At 48.0% G+C, this 22,889-nt stretch overlaps 1 protein-coding gene across 3 annotated transcripts in view; it reads right to left on the reverse strand.

Moving 5' to 3' along the window:
• The window catches only part of ARHGEF10 (Rho guanine nucleotide exchange factor 10), a 129,033-nt gene that overhangs the window by 54,085 nt on the left and 52,059 nt on the right, over nt 1-22,889 (reverse strand). For 2 of the 3 annotated variants that reach the window (XM_055289424.2, XM_063638176.1), the window contains 8 exons: nt 22,080-22,196; nt 19,448-19,562; nt 16,535-16,641; nt 10,660-10,737; nt 9,736-9,915; nt 7,991-8,107; nt 5,967-6,059; nt 999-1,169 (listed from right to left, as the gene is read on the reverse strand). In XM_055289424.2, coding sequence (XP_055145399.2) covers nt 999-1,169; nt 5,967-6,059; nt 7,991-8,107; nt 9,736-9,915; nt 10,660-10,737; nt 16,535-16,641; nt 19,448-19,562; nt 22,080-22,196 — 978 coding nt within the window. The remainder of the gene's footprint in view (nt 1-998; nt 1,170-5,966; nt 6,060-7,990; nt 8,108-9,735; nt 9,916-10,659; nt 10,738-16,534; nt 16,642-19,447; nt 19,563-22,079; nt 22,197-22,889) is intronic. The other variant, XM_063638172.1, reaches the window with a different exon arrangement.

Raw genomic sequence — 22,889 nt, forward strand, 5'->3', positions numbered from 1 at the left:
TACCATAAAGTTCACACAGTTAAGTTACTGAATGTCATTGTGACATAAGAAACTACTCTTAATGACAAAACAAACAATGATTTTTAGCAATAATGAATATTAGATGCAATAACTTAACACAGTTCATACAAATTACCATCTTCCTGTGAGCTAGGGCCTTCAATGAATACGGGAAAGCCCACATAAAATCTGAGTACTGCTACAGACAAGCAGTTATGTAAGCATCAAGCTGAAATGTAGCCTGGCAAATGAACTGCTGCCCTCTGGGTCCTGCATCTCTTTTCATGGTCAGTACAGCTTAGCCCATGCATAGGTGAAGACAAAAAATTTTTGTGAATTTTTTTTTTTTTTTTTTGAAACAAGGTTTTGCTCCATCACCCAGGCTACAGTGCAGCAGCTCAATAACAGCTCACACAGCCTGGAACTCCCAGGCTCAAGCAATCCTCCGGCCTCAGCCTCCCACGTAGCTCGGACTATACAGGTGCATGCCACTGTGCCCAGCTAATTTTTTTTTTTTTTTTTTTAGGTATGGGGGGTCTCACTATCATGCCCAGGCTGGTCTCGAACTCCTGGGCTCCAATGATCTTCCCACCTCAGCCTCCCAAAGTGCTGGGCTTACAGGTGTGAGCCACTGTGCCTAGCCTGTAAATATTTTCAGCTTTAACTATTACTATCTGAAATTAAATACAGTTATTTTGAAAGCAAAATTAAGCTAAAGGAGTTGCTCTTAACCCCTTGGGAGGTCCTGGATCCATTTGAGGGTCTAATGAATATATGAATCTCTTTCCTATGAAAATGCAGACAGGCTGTTAAGATTTTACATACAATTTCCACGTTGGTGTGACTCTCCCGAAGGCCTCCATCCACCCCGGTTAAGAACTCTGGGCTAAGGGAATTATTCCAAACAATCCAACAGATTAGTATTGCTGGACAACACCAGCTTACTCGCACAAAGCGAAAATAATTTTGGAACAGAGTTGAAGAAAACGTCTCTCAACCTTGTTCAGGTATCTTTCGTTTATGGCTTTGGCTATTTGCTTAACTTCACAGCGTTGATCAGCATCTCTCTTTCTTTCATTTAACTTCTCTGCTAATGTTTCGAGCTCTGTCAGCGCCATCTGAAGAGGCAGCCTGTCAGGGTGGCCTTTGGAGGTGTTCTTCAGCATGTCCTACAAGCAACAGGGGAGAGGTGGGCGGTTACCACGTGCACACTCCCAGTGCAACAACACTCGCGTCACCCGCCAGCTGACAATGGAAAGGAGGCGGTGGCATCCGTCATCCTGGTGAAAAATAAAGTCAGCTCTTGGGAAGGGATGATGAGCTGAGTGAGTCACGACTTGGCTGAACATCTGAACAGCTTCCTTTGCAAAAACAAAATTGAAAAAATAGCACTGTACAATAAAGGACACGCTAAATATGAACATATCACAATCTCAGAAATACTGTGCACTTGGAACGATGCTCACGACGATGATAGATTGTCCTTCTCAAGTTGAGTCAGACAGATGAACCCACGCACAGATGGGTCCAGCTACTTCCTTCAAAACACCCGTCTCCCAGTTTCCAATGGGCAGGAGTTCTGTGGTGCCGAATACTGCACCCATGGCATCAACTCACACAGCAGGATCGAGTCTCTCTCACACTGACACAGGAACCTGATTTTAGGGCAGCAAAGATGCATGACACTATCACGGTGGGTCCATGTCACTAAACGTTCATCCAAAACCACCGAATGCACAGCACAGGGGTACACCCTCCTGTGACTGTGGCCGCTGGGCAGTGGCTGCGTGGCCACGCATGCTCCTGGTTGTCACAAATGCACTCTGGTGGAGATGTAGGGGGAGGGGGGCTGTGCACATTGGGGGAGGGGTAGATGGGAAATATCTGTACTTTCCACACAATTTTGCTGCAACCCTAAAATTTCTCCTAAAAAGTAGTCTTTAAAAAAAGGGAGTTGAGCTAGCTCTTCTCCCAGTTAAGGTTTCAGACAAGCACGAGGAGGTCAAAGGGAGGGTATGTGGCACAAATCAGCAACAACCACCAGCAAAAAATGACACACTGCTGCCAATCACAGGATAAAGTTAACAGGCAATAACAAAAGGACACTTTTGTCACCTTCGTTTTATGCAGGGCCTTTTGTTTCCCAGCTTTCGTTCACATTCGACACGCTGATGTTTGCTGAAGGGGCAAACGTGAACTTGAAACACTCTTTCTCAGAATTAAATGTGGTTCTGCAATAAGATCACATGGACACAGGGAGGGCAGCATCACACACCGGGGCCTGTCGGGGGGGTGGGGGGTGAGGGGAGGGAGAGCATTAAGACAAATACCTAATGCACGCGGGGCTTAAAACCTAGATGACGGTTTGCTAGGTGCAGGAACCCACCATGGCACATGTATACCTATGGAACAAGCCCGCACATTCGGCACACATATCCCAGAACTTAGAGTGAAAAAAAAAATGTGGTTCTGCATCTTGCCTACCAACTTTTACATGTTTATAGGAATATTAGCTGTCATGGAATTCAACAGTGTGCTTATCTTTTTAAAGCTTTTTTTAAAATCTGGAAAGGATGCTGCACAAATGATCAAATGTTCCCAGTTTTTAATGAATAAAAACTATTCTATACATTTGTTTTCTTATGAGTCACAACGGATTCTATCAAGGCAAAAAAGAACAATCTTAACACTAGTTCTGCACCAAAACCACACACTGGTGGTGGCACCGGGGACTCGGCGTGTGATGGAGACAGCAGCCAGCACACGGTGGAGCCCGACATGCCGTGGGGCCGCTGAGCACAGCCGGGGGCATCCGCCGAGCTGGCAGCCTCCCAAGGAGGCCCAGGGAAGGAGAAAAGTGAAGTTTCTCACTGCTGTTGTGACCAGAAATTGTTACTTATCTTTGCACAACAACGGAGAGAAATAGGTAGCTGGGATACAGTAAGACAAATGTCACAGGGCCAATGGATGTTTCTGGATCCATGGGAGAAACTGACAGTACCAGCAAAGCCAGGGCGCGCCGGCTTCACTGCCTGAGCCAGCGGACAGCTGTGGCTTCACAGTGCCTGTCTTAGAAAGAAGGTCAGGGAGCACTAACCAGGAACAATGCAGGCAAGACCGGAGAGCAGAGACCAGGAGAGTCACTGGGAGGAAGGGGACAGAGAGTGTCCAGGCCTCTCCACACTGTCTCCCCATCCACCTACACTCAGCACACGGACCACAGCACAAGGCAGGAGGGAGGGTACGTGCTTGTACCTCCTGACTCTGCAGCCCGTCTCCTCACCCAATCCCAGGTGCCCTGAGCACCCACACCTGAGGTAGGGCCCCTCAGGCACATCCACATAATGACTCCAGACGCAGACACTGCCTTGTCTCCAACTGTGCTTCTTCTGAGGTACATGGACCCACCCTGCTCCCCTCCGAGAACACTCGAGGATGCGCCAGTGTTTCATCAAATGTGGGCAAAAGTGTCCCTGAGGGAAACTGCTCGGCACATCTAGGACCTGCAATTTGTTTCGCCGGATCAAGGCAAAGACCATTTTCTGCTTCGGGGGCAACAGACGCTGTGTGGGAAATTCTAAGGAGGGTCTCTCGAGGCAAGGAGGGAGGAGGACAGGGACAGCTGTGTGCAAACTGACCTCTGTAACTCTGCCGGTGACGATCTGGAAGAGCACACTGAATCTTTCTAAATGCAAGTCTTTTGACACCCAAGTTCTTGAGTTTATTACATAACTGGAATTCTGAGTTTAAGAATGTTCTTCCTCAGAGAACTGAAGTATTTAGAAGTATGTTTTCAAAAAAGAAAAGAGTGTACAAAATTCTTACAGAAACAGATTTGTAAACGGCGCAGTGTGTAACGGGCAGGCCGTGCCCATTCGACAGTGCATGTCTGCAGTGTTCCATCCGCTGCTTTTCCCAAAGTCCTGGCTAGCATCCTTTTGTGGTGTGGACAGTGTACTAGATTTGTGGCTGGACAACTGTGTTAGAATCCCAGCACATCTATCGGGCTGTGTCACCTTGGGAGAATCATCAGCTTCCCTAAACCTCAGTTTCCTAGAGCATAACTCAGTTTCCTAGCACATAAAAAAGGGACAACGACCTCCCCAGGGCGGCTGAAGGTGGATGGAAACGTGGGAGCTGCTCGGGCTCCTCAAAATCCCGGTGGAGGCTTTTCCCTGCAGTTCTCTTTCCTATTCCCGTTCCAGCAGCCCCACCCACTCCTTCTGTTTAGAAGAATGTATTTTGGAAAAAACCTAGGAAAAGTAGTTACTTACTTACTTACTTGCAGTTGCTTACTTACATTTAACCAAAACCTAACAAGCTCGTTTGAAAATTATATCCAAATTTAATAAATTAAAAAAATTTAAAAAGTATTCTGATACGTCATAGAAAGCCAACAACATGTGTGACCTCATGACACAGTCAGCGCTTGCTGTCGTCCCTAGCAACCAAGAACAACCCAGGCACTCACTGGCGCATCGCTAAACCCACGGCATGTGGGCTGGTTCACCCGCCCATATGGTTCACAGCCTGGTGACACCCTCCCAGCTGTGGCTGAATAACTAATGTCTAACAGGCAGCCTGACCCCCTTCCTCCCAAGCGCCAGACTCCCTCACAGGAGGAAGCTCATTCATCACGTCTGTGGCTGCTTGCCGGAAGCCAACAGCGTCTCACACGTATTAGAACTCAGTACATATTTGTCAGCTAAAGAAATAAAACACACTTTGAATATTTTGATCTTGGGAAAAAGCAGCTTTTGTTATTAATGCTGTAATACAGGCAAACTGTACATTGTTAAAAATGTAAGAGAGGATAAAATTAACATGACCCATCAACCTAACCATGGAAAGAGCCCACGTTGATATTTTAGTGTATATCCTTTTTCATACTTTGGTGACTACTTTCATTTAAAAAGAATGTGCCATGGATTTGGTTGGTCAAAAATAAACCTCAGTGGACAGGGACTTCACACTATTTCCCAGGCACCAGTTCATTTCTGGCGATGATTCCACCAGTTCATCTTCAGTCGGCTCTAATAAGAGGCAGGCCAAGCAAAGTCCTCTGATGTAATTAGAAAAAGCAAGCTAAGCAATCACTGAAAAATCAACACAAGCAGAAACCGGCATGGACTCTCCTTTGAAATATCCTCCCTGGAGGCATGGCGTTCATTTAAATAAAATGGGCGCTGAGCCTCGCAGCCTACAGGGTCACCTGGGCTCCAGGGTATGTGGGAAGGTCTCGGAAAACGAGCGGGCAACCACACACTGCATCAGACATGACCTAGAGGCCGTCCGCTGTGAGACTTCATGTCAGCACATGACCTAGAGGCCGTCCGCTGTGAGACGTCATGTCAGCACTCAGAACAGGCCTACTGTTCATAGCCAAAGGTATCCAATTGGGAATCCTTAGTTTAGAGAAATGAGGGTCCAGTGGAAAGTGTCTTCACCATCGCAGCATCTCCCTGTCCTCGGTGATTTGCTGTTAAATCAGTGATGGGTATGTTTCGTTTAAATCTATTCTTAGCTTTCCAAGCCTGTGCATCCCCTCTGGGCACAGAGGCGAGAATCATTTTTCATGTGATTCTAGACCAGACACAGACACACTGGAGAAGGGAGCTGGGACCTGTGGGCCACTGATAACCGAGCCCTGTGGCCCCCCAGTGCTGGGGCTCTGCGAGACAGCGCGTGAGGCGGGCCAGGGCCCATGAACACCCCTCCCCACAGCCCATCCCCTCTGTACCCCAAGGCCGGCCTCACAGGCACTGGGACCTATAGCTGCCCCAGGCGTAGGGTGACTCTCTGCAGGTCTCCACCTGCCTCTACCCCCCACCTTCTGTAACTGCCTAGAGAGGAGATGGGGAGGCCCGATGGGCAGCCACTCCAAAGTGGAGGAACAGACACCATTTTCAAATGAGTCATGGGCGAGCTGGAGGACTAGCCTGAGGAGGTCTCCGTGAAGCACTTACCTGGAGCAGGAGGATGAACTGTGGGAACCTCTGGATGGGCTTCATCATCAGGCTGTAGAGCGTGGTTCGATCAGGGCTGGCCTCCTGTTCCTGCTGTGGGGGAAGGCACCGGGGTCACCTCCCCGTGGGGCTGCCATGCCCTCCCTGCCCCTGGGGCCACCTCCTCCCCACCACACTGAACACTCGGGAAAGTCAAAAGCCTGCACCTTGTCTTCAGCTACAAGAAGAAACTTGGCCAAATACCTTCCAGCCACTTTCTGCACCTGCTCTAGGGGCTTCTGCTTTGCTGCAGGGGCTGGGCCTCACATGTTGACCTCAGCTCCAGGGGTGAATTTCCTGGGCCAGGGGACTGGGCAGATTCCAGGGGCTGCCCTTGGGTGTCTGTGTTCTGGCCACAGTGGGCCCCAGAAAAGGCTGGCAACCTCTTGTGGTGCCATGGGCAGAAGGACGTCCTGTAGGCTGAGGGCTCCTCTTCCTGAGCACATCAGGGATGTGCAGTGGGGCCATTTGCTACCGAGGCTGTTGGGCAATGTTGACCTGGGGGGACTCTCCAGTTCTCTCTGCTGAGAGGGCTGTGCAGTGAAGAGGGCAGACAGCATAGACCTGGCTGTGCCCCGGTTTCTCAGCTCACAGGGCACCCGACTCTTTGGGGCTCAGGTCCTCAAGCTATGAAATGGGATGAGAGAGTCTATCTTCCAAGGCCATGTGGCAGCCGCTGAGCTGAGGAGTGGGCACTGCGGTCACGGCCACGGCTGACATCCCTAATGGGACTACAACAAAATCCCCAGAGGGAGTGAGCTCTTAAGTGAGTCCATCTTTTCTTTCCCCAAGAGAAAGAGATGGTTCCCTAGCCAAAGGACAGAGGCCACAACTGTCCACAGTGGGAACTGCGATCTGATCCGTTAGGATAGAGCCCACAACTGTCCAGAGGGGTAACTGCGATCCGATGCCTTAGGTCAGAGCCCACGACTGTCCAGAGTGGGAACTGCGATCCGATCCCTTAGGACAGATCCCACAACTGTCCAGAGTGGGAACTGCGATCTGCTCCCTTCGGACAGATCCCACAACTGTCCAGAGTGGGAACTGTGATCCGATCCCTTAGGACAGATCCCACAACTGTCCAGAGTGGGAACAGCGATCTGATCCCTTAGCAAATCTCCATGGGCCACAGACTGCGCTCCAGGAGGAGCAGGAGCCGCTGTGCTGGATAAGGCAGAGGGAAAATATTCCAGCTTCAATGACACATTGCTGTGGGCGAGAATACTTGCCCTGTGTTCACTCGCTCCAGGTAGCAGCAGTTTCCAAGACACAGTCCAAGTAACAAGAACACACTTTGTCCCCGGGGTTTATCATGCAAATGAGGGGCTCCACAAAGGAGACTCAGTTCCGCGGATGTCTTTGAAGGGGGTTTCAGCCTGGTTCATTGTGCAGCAAACTGTCAGAACACAGGCTCGGACACGCATCCCACGACTGGGGAAGCCCTGCCTGCCTGCTGATTAAATAACGCTAACCCACACCCATCAGGGGACGTGCTCCCCATCACTGCCAGGTCAGAGACCACTGAGGAAGGCCATTAGTGCTGTCCTCAGCATTCGGAGGAACACAGCCTTTGTCCCCCTCGGGTAGGGCCCGTTCCAGGCTCTGACTCTCCAGGCCAGTGCCTATCCCCGATCCCAAAGAGGCCTGGAATTGAGATGTTTAGTTTATTTGATTCCTAATACCATACTGAAGGACAGTGAGGAAAAGGTAACTTTGGGATCTGATCTTGACTTCTTTTTTGGAGATCTGATTTTAACTTTCTTTCTCTCTGCTGATACACTTTTAAGGATGTGCAAATAAAATTGTTTTCAAAAAGTTACATTAGGACCTAAAATTCATCTTCATTTCTAGCATTAATCCAATACCTAGGGCACCTATTGGTACCGAAATCTTAATAATGAATAACTGTATTCAGAGCCAAGGTTTGACACGTAACTTGTTATCAGAAGGTGTTCAAATCCAAATGAAAAAAAAAAAGTGCTTACCTTTAAAAATTCAAGAAAAGCGGGCTTTGTGGCACATGTTTTCTTGAGGACTGCCACGGCTGTGCTGAAATTGTTCACATACTCACTGTATGCATCCAGCACCATGGACTTAGAAAACTGAAACACAAGAGGAAATTCAGAGAGAAATCACAGAGTTCAGATATCCCTTTTCCAACATAAAACAGAAGATTTGAAACTCTCCCTCAAAATACTCTTTCAGTCACTGTGATGTTTTCATAAGATAAACTTTATTATGACTGTGTAATTTTTTTTTTTAAGCAAGCTTGTTAGGAGTTAACTTGCTGGTTTGATCTTATTTTTTGACCCCAGAGTACTTTCTGACCTCCTTGTTCAAAACCATGGTACTTTGGGTTTCAGTGAAGAATGTTTCTGACTACAGACAAATAAGGATGGTGATTTTAAGTTCCTGCCAAGTCTCACTTGGGGGTTCAACCTCCAGGCAAGAAAGTCACGCAACTCATTCCATGGTGGGCCCAATATCCTGAGAAACAGGCCTCAACCACACCCTGGAAATGGGGGCTGGGGGCGAGGGCTGATCCTGCTTCTCTGGCGTAACATACAGTGCCCCACACATGTTCGTTTTCCTAAAAGCACAAAGGTTTTCTGTTAAGAGGCAGAAACACTTGCCCTTGCTATCAATATTCAAAGAGAGAAAAATCACTCCATGTTGTTCTAAGATTTGTAAGCCCTTTACGATGGATGGCAGAGCTCTGGTGTGACTGGCATTGATAGTGGGAATGCTTTCATCAAAATTCTATTTCTTAAAAAAATCTGTTTGCATTTTAAAAAATGTTGGGAAGGAAGGTATTTAAAGAACAGTAATAAGATTGAACCTAATATATAAAACAGCCAGAAAAAAATCCAATAACAAAATAAATATCCAATATTTCTCTTCTTTTAAGGATCCACAAATAGTATTATGCAAATATCTTTGTAAGAATTTTGTTTCCATATTTATTCAAAGCATTTATAGACCTCATCAACTACAGATACAAACTATATAGGAAAACATTTCACTTATTATTATTATAACATTCATTTAAGAAGAAGAACACTTTTTTTTAAACTTGCAAGCTTATATCCCTTTGATAGCATCATAGTCTTAAATAATTATAGAAACCAATCTGTTTCACTCATAATCCTCTACATCTAGCTAGAATCCAACCAATACACAATAAGTATGATTCATACACGGAGTGAAGATAAAATGACTCGAAACAGAAGCTACAGCCAAGGGCAAAAGTTTGAGAAAACATCTAGGAATTTTCCCATCACATGTTTTCTATTTTTCCCAGGCACAGATAATTCTGCACCCAGAAAGTGAGACCTAGATCAGGAAGAGAACCTGTGTGAGGGCTTAAAAACGGCAATTTTACAACATTGCCAAGCACATGGCATCGTTGTTCTACAACAAAAAGCTTCAGCAAATCATCTAATGGGGCATCCAAGACTCGATAAAGTGCATATTTTTAAATGTCCTCAGATATAGCTTTTGTCCGGAGTGTCCGCCTTTCTAAAGCCTTGGCCTCCCTGGTAAAGATCGATTTATCATTTCCCTAATGCACCTGCTTGGCCAGGGCATTGCAACTTCAGCCTGGCCGTCAGAGAGAACTGCACACTTGTCAGCTTGCAGGAGCTCAGGGGCAAAACATCAACCTAAGAAGGGAAGACAGGACAGGTGCGTGGAGAGCCCTGTGGACATCCAGGTGTCCCGGCTTAATTACCGAAGCCACGAAGACATCGCCTATCATTTCCACGGAGTCCCACTCAGAAACGCGGCTGGCCAGCGCGATCTGAAACAGCGAGTGGCACTGCAGGATCTCTTTGACTCGGTAGAACACCGTCTTCAGCTTCCTCTCACTCAGAACCTTTGGCTCCATCTCAGACAGTGGCTTCTCATATTGCTAAGACAAAATGAGCAAAGACAGTTCAGACTTTTATCTTTCAGAGCCTGGGTCTTGTTTTGTTGCCCAGGGTGGAGTGCAGTGCTGTGATCATGGCTCACTGCAGCCTCAAACTCCTGGGCTCAAGCCGTACTCCCACCTCAGCTTCCTGAGTAACTGGGATTATAGGCATGTTCCATGGGGCACAGCTGCTTCAGACATTTTTCTTTTTCTTTTTTTCAGACAGTCTTAGTCTGTCACCCATGCTAGAGTGCAATGGCGTGATCTCAGCTCACTGCAACCTCTGCCTCCCGGGTTCAAGCAATTATCCTGCCTCAGCCTCCCGAATAGCTGGGATCATAGGTGCACACTGCCACACCCGGCTTATATTTTGTATTTTAGTAGAGGTGGGGTTTCACCGTGTTGCCAAGGCTGGTCTCGAACTCCTGAGCTCAGGCAATCCACCTGCCTCAGCCTCCCAAAGTGCTAGGATTACAGGGGTGAGCCACCCAGCCCAGCCCAGACATTTTTAAAGCTCAGATAAATGAATGTAAATATTCACTTACATAAATTATAATTATTTCAAAATAAATCATGACTTTTGATGTCAATATACAGACACAATATTTAGATCCTTTTGAGAATTTTGCAAATTTGCATGTTATGTTTCATAAACATATATGCTTTGCATTTATGTATCAAAATGTATGTACATAAAAAAGAACAATAAAAATGTATATATTATGTAACATGACATTTAAGTACCTCCAAAATCCTCTTAAGAGCATCTACGTAGTTCTTTTCACTGTCGACAACTGAACCCAGTATATATCTTCTTACAACCTGTTGGAAATTTGAAAGTACAATGATAGAAAACTGCTTTATAATACATACAGATACATTTTACTTCTATGCTGAGGCTTGCTGATAACTTTTCTATTTTTAGAAAACAGTGCATAAGCGTAGCCTAATTAAATAACATTACAGGTACAAAACATACTTTCCCCTTTTAATACAATTATATAATGTCTTAAACCTCAAACTATGAACTATAACTACAGCTGGGACAAAAAAAATTACAGCACTGAAAAGAAATTCCTTCACTTATGCAATGATAATATACCGAATTAACTGATTTTATTTTATGTATCCAACATTCAGGTAGATGATACTTCCTGTGAATTAAGGATAAAAAATAGTTCCAGTCTTGAACAATGAATGCTATTAGCAACACTTATCTAAAATCCTTATTCCAAAGTTCTAAGAAAACAAAGTTTGTGGAATGTGGAGGAATCTTTTTTTTTTTTTTTTTTTGGAAAGATCTTTCAACTGTCCAAAGATCTACCTATGAGGCCAAGAATGTGGACAGTAAATTATTCGTGTCACTGAGAGGTGCAAAAAAAAATCTCTACAATCTGATGTGTTTGCAGTCAAAACCTGACGTTATTTTCTATCTTGCTTTTCGTCACTGAAGCACATACAATAGACTTGTGGCTGTAAGATCCTGTGAAAAGCCACTGAGGACGCCCGGCATTTTCCTCATTCTAAACACGGTCCAGCTAGTGATCATTGTACTTTCAATTTGCCAATTCATGGAAAACAGAGCAAAACAGGGCAATGGAGTTGCTCCTAAACCAGCAGGCACACTCATGCTTATGAACACACGCCTGGGCACACCACACCACACACACACTCCTGCACACACCACCTCATATACATGCAAGATAGCACGCACGCGCATGCACAGAAACACACCACACACACACACTCCTGCACACACCACCTCATATACATGCAAGATAGCACGCACGCGCATGCACAGAAACACACCACACACACACACTCCTGCACACACCACCTCATATACATGCAAGATAGCACGCACGCGCATGCACAGAAACACACCACACACACACACATGCACACACATGGATACACCAGCGTAGTATCAGGCTACCTGCAGCCGTGGATTATGCTGTTTGAAGGGACTGCATTGCCACCTAGCGGGCAAAGAGTATTTTTCACAAAGGAAATTTGTTAAAAAGATTGCAGGGCAACCAAGATTTACAAAACCTGATTAACAAGGGAGATTACTCTTTTTAGAGAAAGGATTATTCCATCCGCAAAAGACAAAAATCAACCCTTCTAAAATACCCAAAGAAGAAACTGATGTATTAAAAAAATACAGATGTGGCCGGGATTAAACACACACACAGAGGGGCGCGCGCGCACACACACACACACACACACACACACACACAGCTAGAAGCTGGGAAGATGCAGCTGCTGCTGCTGACTGATTCACAGGAAACGTCAGAGCACAGAGGCTTCCCTTTCAAGCGAGAGCTTAGAACCCAAAGGCCAAGCAACCCCTCCCATCATCAAACCCAGGCCAGTCTTTCTTCTGACATTCAGATTCCCAAACACTATCCCAAGCCTCCTGAGTCACAGTTGCGGGGGTTAAACAGAAAAATGTATTTGTGTATATATACATATGATATATATAATATGTTATATATTATACTATATATATTATTTATATGTGTACATATATTATGTATATATATTATTTATATGTGTATATATATTATGGATGTATATTTTTTAAAGTCCTAAGATGATACTAATAGAGTATCAGGTCAAAAGATCTGGAATAGGTATAATATTAAAATACAAAAACAAAACCAATCTCCTGGGTTTCATGGCTACTGCATGTGATGTCAGTCTTTTTGGCAGTTCAATCTGACACATCGAATTCTATGCCCACTAAGGGGTGGGACAGGGAGCCTCCAGCACTCAGGAAGAGTGTCACTCTCTTCCTGAGAAGCCTGACCTAAAGCCATAGAGGAGAAATCCATCCTGAAGGCAGCCCCCACAGGGAGGGTGCCTGGCATGAAGGTCACGGGGCAACTGGACAAAGCCAGGGCTGGAGGACAATCAAAGAGGCTCCTAGGCCTGAGCCTGGAGAGCTGTGGATGGTGACTGCGGCTGGCCCAGCCTGACCTTCCTCATGTCCTCACCAGGAATGGGGACGGGACAGGATCCTCTGTCCTCCAGCATCAAGTGTACTTTCCAAGTAAAGAACGACCCTTCTTTATTTCAAAAAGAACATTTTCCTTTTTCCACCCCCAAATTAGGCATGCAAAGAATGTTTAATACATAGCGTTTTAGAGTTATGTTTCCCTTAATTCAATTCTAGAGGAGAACAAGAATTAAAGAGCATCAATACCCTCCATTTAACCACTCAAGAAAAAACTCCCAGGGACAACACATTTGGCAGGAGGAAAACAAAATCTATGTGAATCATGACTACAATAAAGAAAGCTGCATGAAAAAATACAGAAATCCTAAATACTGCTAAGTTTCTAATCCTAATCCCAGCTATCATCTAATTGAAACTGACAGCACTGTGCTAACACGACACAGAGACCTTGCTATACAGGACTTCACTGAACCATTATGGTGTGATGAGCAAGATGGAAATAGACATTAAAATCCACCCTTCAAGGAACAGGAAAACTGAACTTCAGAAAGTAACTACTAGACAAAAGTAACCAAGATAATCAGAGCAAAAAACATAATTTCATCCAGGTCTGTGAGACTAATTTGGGAAGCTTAAACCCTTTACGGAAACCATAAAACAATGAACAGTCACCACCAATTCACTGACCAAATCCACCAAAATCAGTACCGAACAGACAGGCACTTGGAAAAGTGCCATACAACAAAAAGGTCAAACCATCTTTCCTCTGATATGTGCACACACCCCTACTAATCACAACTCACTCTCTCTTCACAGAACCTCGACTCTTAGCCAGTGACACCCCACAGACCCCGTGACCCACTCAGTGTCTCCTCACAGACCCCTCACACCCCAGTGTCTCCTAACAAACCCTAAGCCCAATCAGTGTCTGCTCACAACTCTCACCCCAGTCATTGCCTCCTCACAGACCCCTCACACCCAGTTCAGAGTCTCCTCACTCCCCTCACCTGACTCAGTGTCCCCTCCCAGACCCTCACCCCACTCACTGTCTACTCACAACCCTCACCCCACTCACTGTCACCTTACAACTCTCAAACCACTCAGTCTCCTCACAGAACCCTCACACCCCACTGAGTGTCTCCTCACAACCCTCACCCCACTCAGTGTCTCTTCATAACCTTCACCAAACTCAGTGCCTCCTCACAGACCCTTACACACTAAGTGTCTCCTCACAACCCTCACCTGATTCATTGTCTCCTCACAACTCTCACCCCACTGTCTCCTTAAAACCCTCACCCATCTCAGTGTCTCCTCAGAACCTTCAGCCCCACTCAGCATCTCCTTACAACTCTTACCACACTCTCTGTCTCCTCACAACCCTCACACCTTTCAGTGTCTCCTCGCAAACCCTCACCCCACTCAGTGTGTCCTCATAATCCTTACCCTACTAAGTGTCTCCTCAAAACCTTCACCCCACCTAGTGTCTCCTCATAAACCCTCATCCCACTCAGTGTCTCCTAACAAAGCTCACCCCACACAGTGTCTCCTCAGAAACCCTCACCCCACCTACTGTCTCCTCAAAACTTCCACCTCTCCTCAGCATCTCCCCACAACTCTTACTCCACTCACTGTCTCATCACAACCCTCACTGTACTCATTGTCTCCTCACAAACCCTCACCCCACCTAGTGTCTCCTCACAAACCCTCTTCCTACTCAGTGTCTCCTCACAACCCTCACACCACTCCCTGTCTCCTCACAGACCCCTCACATCACACTCAGTGTCTCCTCACAGACTCTCACTTCACTCACAGTCTCCTCACAACCCTCACCTGCTCAGGGACTTCTCACAGACCCCTCAGCCCACTCAGTCTCCTCACAGACTCCTCACCCGACTCAGTGTTTCCTCATGTACCCCTCACCCCATTCACTGTCTCCTCACAGACACCTCACACCCCACTCAGGGTCTGGCGTCGTCTCTCTCACCCTCACCTCCGCATCCTGCCCACTGGTCTTCAGCTCAGGCCGCTGTCTTAGCTTGGGCCATGTGTCCTCAAGGTCTCCTGGCTCTTCTGGTCCTGACTCACTCACACTCCTGTTATAATTCCTGTTTAGTCCCTCATCTGCTAGAAGTATTTTCCCTGTGCTTTTCCCTTCTTTTGCTATATTTGGTTTTCGGCTTCATCACTACACTAAGTTCTCAGGGTGCAGGATCCAAGTCCCTCTCACATGGTGTGTCCTCAGCAGAACAGGTACCCCACATGCGGTGAGGGCCCCAGATAGTAGAGGACTGGTCAGCGTGTTATCCTATTGAGCGCCTCACAGGACTGGCAAGAAGGTGTTCAGCCATGAACCCCTTTTATAACTCCTGAGCGTGAAGTGAGGTCGGTGAGCTGGACAGCACGCACAGGAGAAAGCGCTACATCCTCTGTTCCTGGTAAAGGCTGTCAACCATCCCCCTGGACGTGTGGCAGCCCACATCACATGGCCCCAGTGAGCACAGACAGGTTAGGAGCAGGCTGTGATGGGAGAGACTGAGATCAGACACGACCCCTTCCTCGCACAGCTGGAGGACGCAGTTCTGATGATCACCCCTCCGAGTCCAGGCTTCCTTACAGAGCATACAAGGACAGCAAGGGGATTTGCGAGGATGAAATGCAGTGAAACACACCAGTGACCGCGAACGGAGCCTGCACAGAGCATGCACACCCATGAGTGACAGCCGCTCAACAACTGTCTCCAAGCTCTGTTGACACCCCATCCCGTCACTCGTGTGATGCTGCTGACAAAACTAATACTTCAGTCATCGCTGCTCAATTCCAGTGAAATGTAAGCTTCCTATTTCAGCCTGGCCGATTATGAACTGCTTGCAGGTATCCCTTTTCATCTCTTTTTAAACCTGGCCAGTCACTAAGCATTTCTGTGTTGTTCTTTAATCTGACAATGCTCTCTCTCGCTCTATCTGCCTGCCTGTGTCAGGGATCTCCCGAGATCCGTGGATTACACGTGTCTGCCTAGCCACCCTGGTGTCCATCATTTGCACCTCGCTGTCCATGTGGGAAACAACTGTCATCATCCCAAAGCATCAGCCCCTTTTGCTAAAGGCCTGCAAACTCGGTGCTGTCACTCTGGTTCCTCAAGTTTTCTCTTTCTTTTACCCAAAGACAATCCAATGAAAACCACTGATTTTTTCCTTTCTGCTACCAAGTATCAGATTTTTAAGCAATGCATTATATTCACATTTAATTAGTTATTGAAAATCTGTCATTTTCATGTCAGTCTCAGGTAGCTACATACACATACTGACCACACACACCCACTCTGTTCTGTCAAAGTAAAAACTGTGTCACTCACTCCCACGAAGAATGCAAGTTCCTCCCCTTTCTCACAGTTACACTCAGGGGTGCTGTCCAAAATATTTAAGGACCAGAAGGGCCTGAGTCCAGGCCACAGCTGCTGACCAGGATCCCCCCAGACCCTTGCTGAGCCCAGGATTAAGCCTCTAAGTGCTGGGCCAGGAGCCTACAGTGGAGGGCCCAAGTGGATGCAGAGTTTGAGACAGCAGACATTGACCAACCAGCATCAAGCATACAAATATTTAAAAACTAGCACAGCTCTGCTGGTCAACAGCCCCTGAGTGTCAGTTCTGCTCATCTCACCTGCTGCTGAGATAAACCTTCGGGCATCGGGGTCAAGATGGCTTCTGGGTGCTTGCAGTCAACATCAATGAACAGATTCTGCTCTTCCTCAAGAGAAGATCTGTGATCTTAAAAAAAAGTCAAAATGCATGAGTTTTACATTGAAATAATATATTCAGAACACTACAGTACAGTAAAAAAAGTCAAATAAATATTTTGTGTAGACCTTTCAATTTTCCATGCTTACTTGATACCTAGTTATTATTAAGTTGAATTTTTAACAAATCCAATAAAATATTCTTTCCAGAGGGTAATACAGTATTTGCCTGTATTTGAAATTTTCAGTATTTACAGTTTAACTTCGAAAGGGAGAGGTGCCATTTGAATAGCTAGATAGTAAAGTGGCAATATTTTGGAATTTTAGTGTTTTAGAATATTTCATAAATTAAATATTTTAGTTTCTTAATCTATAAAATATCACAAGGAAACACAGCTAAGAATGGCTAAGAGCAGTCATTGAAAACTGAGGTGAGTCAAAAGTCATTGAAAACTGAGGTGGCACTTAGTGTATTTCTTGCATCTCTCTCACTGGACGCCTTAAGAAGCACAGCTTTCCAAAACTCAAACAGTTTAAACAAAAACTAAATCCACAGTCGGGCATGGTGGCTCACTCCCCTAATCCCAGCACTTTGGGAGACCGAGATGGTAGAATCGCTTGAGCCCAAGAGCTCAGGACCAGCCTGGGCAACATAGCAAGACTCCATCTCTACAAAAAAAAGCCAGGCATGGTGGTGAGCACCTGTACTCCTAGCTAGTCAGGAGGCTGAGGCAGGAGGATCACCTGAGCCCAGGAGGTCGAGGCTGCAGTGAGCTGTGGTCGTGCCACTGCACTCCAGCCTCGGTGACAGAGTGAGCCCCTGTCTCTAAAAAACAAGAAAACGCCTACATTCATTTTTTAAAAATACAGCTAACTACATTATAGCATCCACAAAATGGCTGGAAATCAGAAAAGCACAGGCAATTTTAGAGGATAGAAACCTGAGTTTTTCTAGTTCAAAGATCCCAAACCCTGGCTGCACAGAAACATCTATCTAAGGGGCTTTAAAACCTACTGATGTCCAGACTTTTCTCTCAGAGATCAACGGATCACCCAGGGAAGGAGGGCCTGGCACCAGCACGTTTGAAAAGCTTTCTAGTTAATTCTTAGGTACAACCACGACGAAGAACGAAATTCTGTCCAAGCCTCTCATTTTATGGCTTAGGAAACTCGGGTTGCGAGTTTAGGGATTTGCCCTTTTTTTTTTTTCTTGAGATGGAGTCTTGCTCTGTCACCCAGGCTGGAGTGCAATGCTTCGATCTCAGCTCACTGCAAGCTCCGCCTCCCGGGTTCATGCCATTCTTCTGCCTCAGCCTCCTGAGTAGCTGAGATTAGAGGCACCCGCCGCCACGCCCGGCTAATTTTTTTGTATTTTTAGTAGAGACGGGGTTTCACCGTGTTAGTCAGGATGGTCTTGATTTCCTGACCTCGTGATCTGCCCGCCTTGGCCTCCCAAAATGCTGGGATTACAGGCATGAGCCACCGCACTCAGCCAGGGATTTGCCTATTAAACTGACGCATCTCTCCAACTGACCCCCAAAAGAGTATCCCCTAAACCAGAGACAAAGCACGACCTGCTCCTAGGGCCTGAGTCAGGGCTTCTCAGACTGTCCCACACACCCAGTCCTGGGGTACTCTGCCGGCCTCCAAATCCTGGCTCAGGGGCCTGGCATGGGCTCTGGGTGGGCAGTTGTGATCAGCTCCTGGAATCTGGGCCCCAGTCGGGGGGTTGCTGCTGGTGGCAGACACACTCCTTGAGGCAGTGAATGTGGCCCCAAATCCCAACTCCTCACTGGACAGAGCTGCCTGTGCTTTCCAGGGGCTGTGTAAATATGGCCACCTCCTCAAAGGCTGTCCTTTGCTGCCCCGAGCACCTCATGGCACCTCATCAGGGCAAAATACTACTGCACATTTTATTAGAATGCACCTGACTGTCTCCATCACCAAATAAACCCCTCGGGGATGCTGACAGCTTTCCCCCACCTTGTCTGAGATGCCAAGGGCTTCATTAGGACTGAAAGAGGAAAAGGCCTCCTGAGTTACACCATGTCATAACAATTACACACCATATCCGAGGCCGTTCCTTGAGGGAACACGTGACTGTAAAGTCCCTTCCAAGTACAGATACTAGCAAATGCTACCCATGTCCTAGCACCAGACAGGCACGTTAGAAAGCTGGAGAAACAACCAGAAAATGCCAGGTCAGAGTCACAGCGACCCCTGTATGACAGTGAAGTCTCAGCCACCCTGCCGTAACTCGACCTTAGGACATCCGTGCACAAAGGCTCCGTGAAGTCTCCTCAGACGGTAAATGACCCCAGCCTGCTGCTATGCACGACACCTCCACACCAGCTGCCTTTTCCACACATAGATGCACAGACCACTGCGCCTTCGTGAGATTTTTAGAAAAACCTGGAAATTCTGCTATCTACTCCAAATCTCCCCTCACCAAGGAAAAGGTTCCTGAAATCCCAGTTCAGGCCGCTCACGACCTCAGTCCCTGCGGGACCATGCCCAGGAGGGCCGATGTGCTATAAATACAGAGTCCAATGCCAAGAATCCACAGTGACAGTGGCCCCTGCACAGCCCTCCCTATGTCCAGCCAGTGATTCTCAATGATTCTCTGCTGCTTGGTGCCCTCAGTCTAAAACGCCAGCCCCGCAGGATGGGGAGGCTGGGGTCAGCAGGGCTGATCCAGACCTAAGCACTGAGCAAGCTGGTGCTCCCCAAGGCTGTGGGAGCCTGCGCGGCCGCCCCCCACCCTGAGTCCTCCCCACAAGATGTGGCCGCCCCCCCAACCCTGTGTCCTCCCCGCAAGAAGAGCCACAGGCACGGACCCTGCGTGATGAGAGACTTGGTCCTGATGAAGGAGCGGCCCCTCTTCACGGCCGCCCTGGTCCTCTCCAGCCCGTCCTTGGTGCCGTCCTTCGCAGCCTTCACGAGCTTCTGCATCTGCGACGGAGAGGGAGATGTGAGAATGTGACGGTGGCAGAACCCACCTGTGACTTTCATTTGCCTGTTTTAAAAGAATACTGTCAAGTAGTCTGGTTCTTGTGAGCGCATGTGTCACGTGCAGTTCTGGGCTAGGTTTTGTTTTGGTTTTGTTTGTTGGAAAAAAGGAAAAAACAGACCTTAAAAATACAGCCCTTCCTGGACATGGTGAAACATGTTCCCTGCCCCGTTTACGGTATTATATGTGATCCACTCACACAAAGAGCTACGTGGGGGTCACAGGTGAGTCACTAACGTGCACAAATGTCAAACAACTCGCCCCGAATTAAATGGCAAAACAACTAACTGCAGACGCTCACAGCTCCAGTTTAGCCTTCTAACCTCCCTGGGGCTTCCCACGGCACCCCACTTGGGGGCATGGCCAGCTGTTGACAGGGCCGCCTCACACACATGGTCACACGGACCCAGCCCCAGCCACAGGGCTGAATGCAAGACCCTGGCAAGTGCTGCACGCAAGACCCTGGCAAGTGCTGCAGACACGCACAGGACGTGCCCGAGGGAGGGTCGGCGTGCAGCACGCTGCGGATGTCAGACTCGGAAGCCATGTCCCCCTGGCCTGGGGCTCCCTGCCTCCACTTCCTCGGCCAGACCTGTGCTGGACACTCACAGCTGCCTGGACTCAGGGGCGTCTGAGGCGTCTCCTGCCATCTGATTTCTTATTCCTTAAAAACCCAACATCTGAGGTACTGGCCACTGGACGCTGAGTGATTCGTCTTTAAAAGATGATCTCTTATGGGACAACTGATGTCCCCATCCCAGGGACCTCTCAAAGGGACCAGCAGTGCAGCTGAGAACCAGGCTCTCCTCACTCTGGGTCACATCACCGCGTGAGGAGCAGGGCTGCTGGGCGCCGGCGTGCAGACAGTGTCGCTCTACTCCTGGCCGTGTCTGCCTGCCCTGGACTTCCAAACGCCTCAGGGCTGCCTTCCTGAAGCGTCCACCATGAACACCACACAACACACATGGCCTCACACCCGCGTCGCCTGCCCCAGCCCATCTCCACCACTTGCAATGCTGTCCCCCATCGACGGCGTTGACATCACGGCCCCCGTGGGCTCCCCTACTCCTGCATCTCCCAACCCCACATGGGACCATGTCCTGCTGCCATTTCCTTGGCCCCTGCACCCATGTCCCCTGCCTCCCGCCCGATGGCGCAGACAGCGCTGCCAGCCTGCATGTTTCCGTCCTGCACAGCCTGTCCATGTCCTGCTCTTTCTCAACCCCAGATCTGGGCTGTGAACCCTTGGTTTTCAGCCAGCCCCATCAGGGTCCTCGGACAGAGAATCAGAGAACTGCAAACCGACAAACTGGAGGGCCGCCACGCTCCCTGAGCCCCAGCTCCATGCAGAGCAGGTGAGACCCCGGGTTCCAGGTCACAGCCTTGGCCAGGTCTCCCGGCTCTCAGGGCTGACACGGGGCTGCTCTCACTAGGGGACGGGAGTGTGCTGGGCCTGGCCCTGGCTGCTTCCCCAGCCTTCCTTCCCCACTTCCCACAGTGCCCTCACCTGCTTCAGCCAGGGCACTCCGTGTCTGTGAAAATCTCCAAACGTAGCTCACACACCCCTCCCACGGTTCTGACGGTGTCCTCCACTCCTCAGAAACCCCGCCACACTGCCTGCAGCCTCCGGCAGGTCCCTTCAGACACCCTGCAGGGGAGCCAGCCGGATGCTGGATGTGAGGGGATAACGCGGCTCCCAGGGGGCGGCTGTGGCTTCTGATGGCCCGAGCACAACAGGGCGATGAGCCGGCTGCTCCAGAAGCTGTGTGGAGTGCATAGCCCTTTCCAATGAGTGCCACTCAACACGTATGAATGATCACAAAATACCAGCAGGATAAAAGGTCAAACTGCAGGAAACAGTACTTGACAGTGCCCTTTTAAAAGACATCGCACAGAACAGACTGTCATGACATTCAGGTCCGGCAGTTCTCAAGCATTCCGGCCTCAGGAACCCTGGACGCTCTTAAAAATTACGGAGAGCCCAAATGGCTTTCATTTACCAGGGTTTTACGTATCAATATTTACTGCACTTGAAGTTAAAAAACTGAAAAATTTTGGATATTTTTATAAATGTTCATTTAAAAAATAATCAACCTATTACATGTTATCTTAAATAACATTGATGAAAAATTGCTGTATTTTCCAAAACAAACAGAAAGTGGCATTGTTGTACATTTCTGGAAACCCCTCTCACATAGACAGCCGGATGGCGTTCCGCCAGCTGTGAGGCCACAGCTGTGGGGCCTCCAGAATGTTCCTGGGTTCCCCGTAAGAGGGAGAGAGTGAAAGGCACAGAGCGTCTCAGAGTTCACGTGAGCCCCAAAACGTCGGGGGATTCCGGGAGCCCCGGTCTACCCTTTGAGAACCACTGTTGAGACACCAAGGACCGACCGAGCCGCGCGGTTTTTCTTTACTGCCTGGCCGGCGAGTGGGGGCAGCGGCCGGGGGCAACACTCTACCTTCAGTTCATGCTTCTGCCTGAGCTGCTGAATCTCCACCACGCCCACCGTGCTTGCCATCAAATCTCTCATCTTTTTCTCATAGTGCTCCTTTAAACGGGTTAGGTCATGAGAAAGCTACAGCATAAAGAGACACAGTCTTTTCACAAAAAGGCTCTTTTTGGTTCTTTGGGACAATTTTACATTGAGAGGATGCTGGCAGCGTCTGCAGTGGCACATGAGGCCTGTCCTGGCTGGGGGCTTCTGGGACCACACGCGGGAGTCCCCATTACTAGCCCGGTTGGTCCTTGAGAGATAAATGCACAAATAGTTGGCTGGGCGCGGTGGCTCACGCCTGTAATCCCAGCACTTTAGGAGGAGGAGGTGAGAGGATCAATTGAGCTCAGGAGTTCAAGACCAGCCTGGGCAACGTGGTGAAACCCTGTCTCTACTAAAATTACAAAAATTAGCCAGGTAGGGTGGTGCGTGCCTGTGGTCCTAGCTACTTAGGAGGCCGAGGTGGGAGGATCGCTTGAGCCTGGGAAGTGGAGGCTGCAGTGAGCCGTGATGGTGCCACTGCACTCCAACCTAGGTGACAGAGTAAGACCCTGTCTCAAAAAAAGAAAAAAAAAAGGAGAGATAAATGCAGAAACGAGTTAAACATGGCATCAAAAGACAGACACTATCCAGACACCAGGCTAGAGTGTTCTCTGGGCTAGACAGGAGCAAATGCACGCACACAAAATATCTGTGAAATCATTCGTTTACATTTTAGTAGAATCAAAATTATCCAATATATAAAAATACATAAAATTATTTTTTGTGTTGGCA

This window comes from Symphalangus syndactylus, chromosome 1 (genome assembly GCF_028878055.3).
Source record: "Symphalangus syndactylus isolate Jambi chromosome 1, NHGRI_mSymSyn1-v2.1_pri, whole genome shotgun sequence".
NCBI classification, from domain to species: Eukaryota; Metazoa; Chordata; class Mammalia; order Primates; family Hylobatidae; genus Symphalangus; species Symphalangus syndactylus.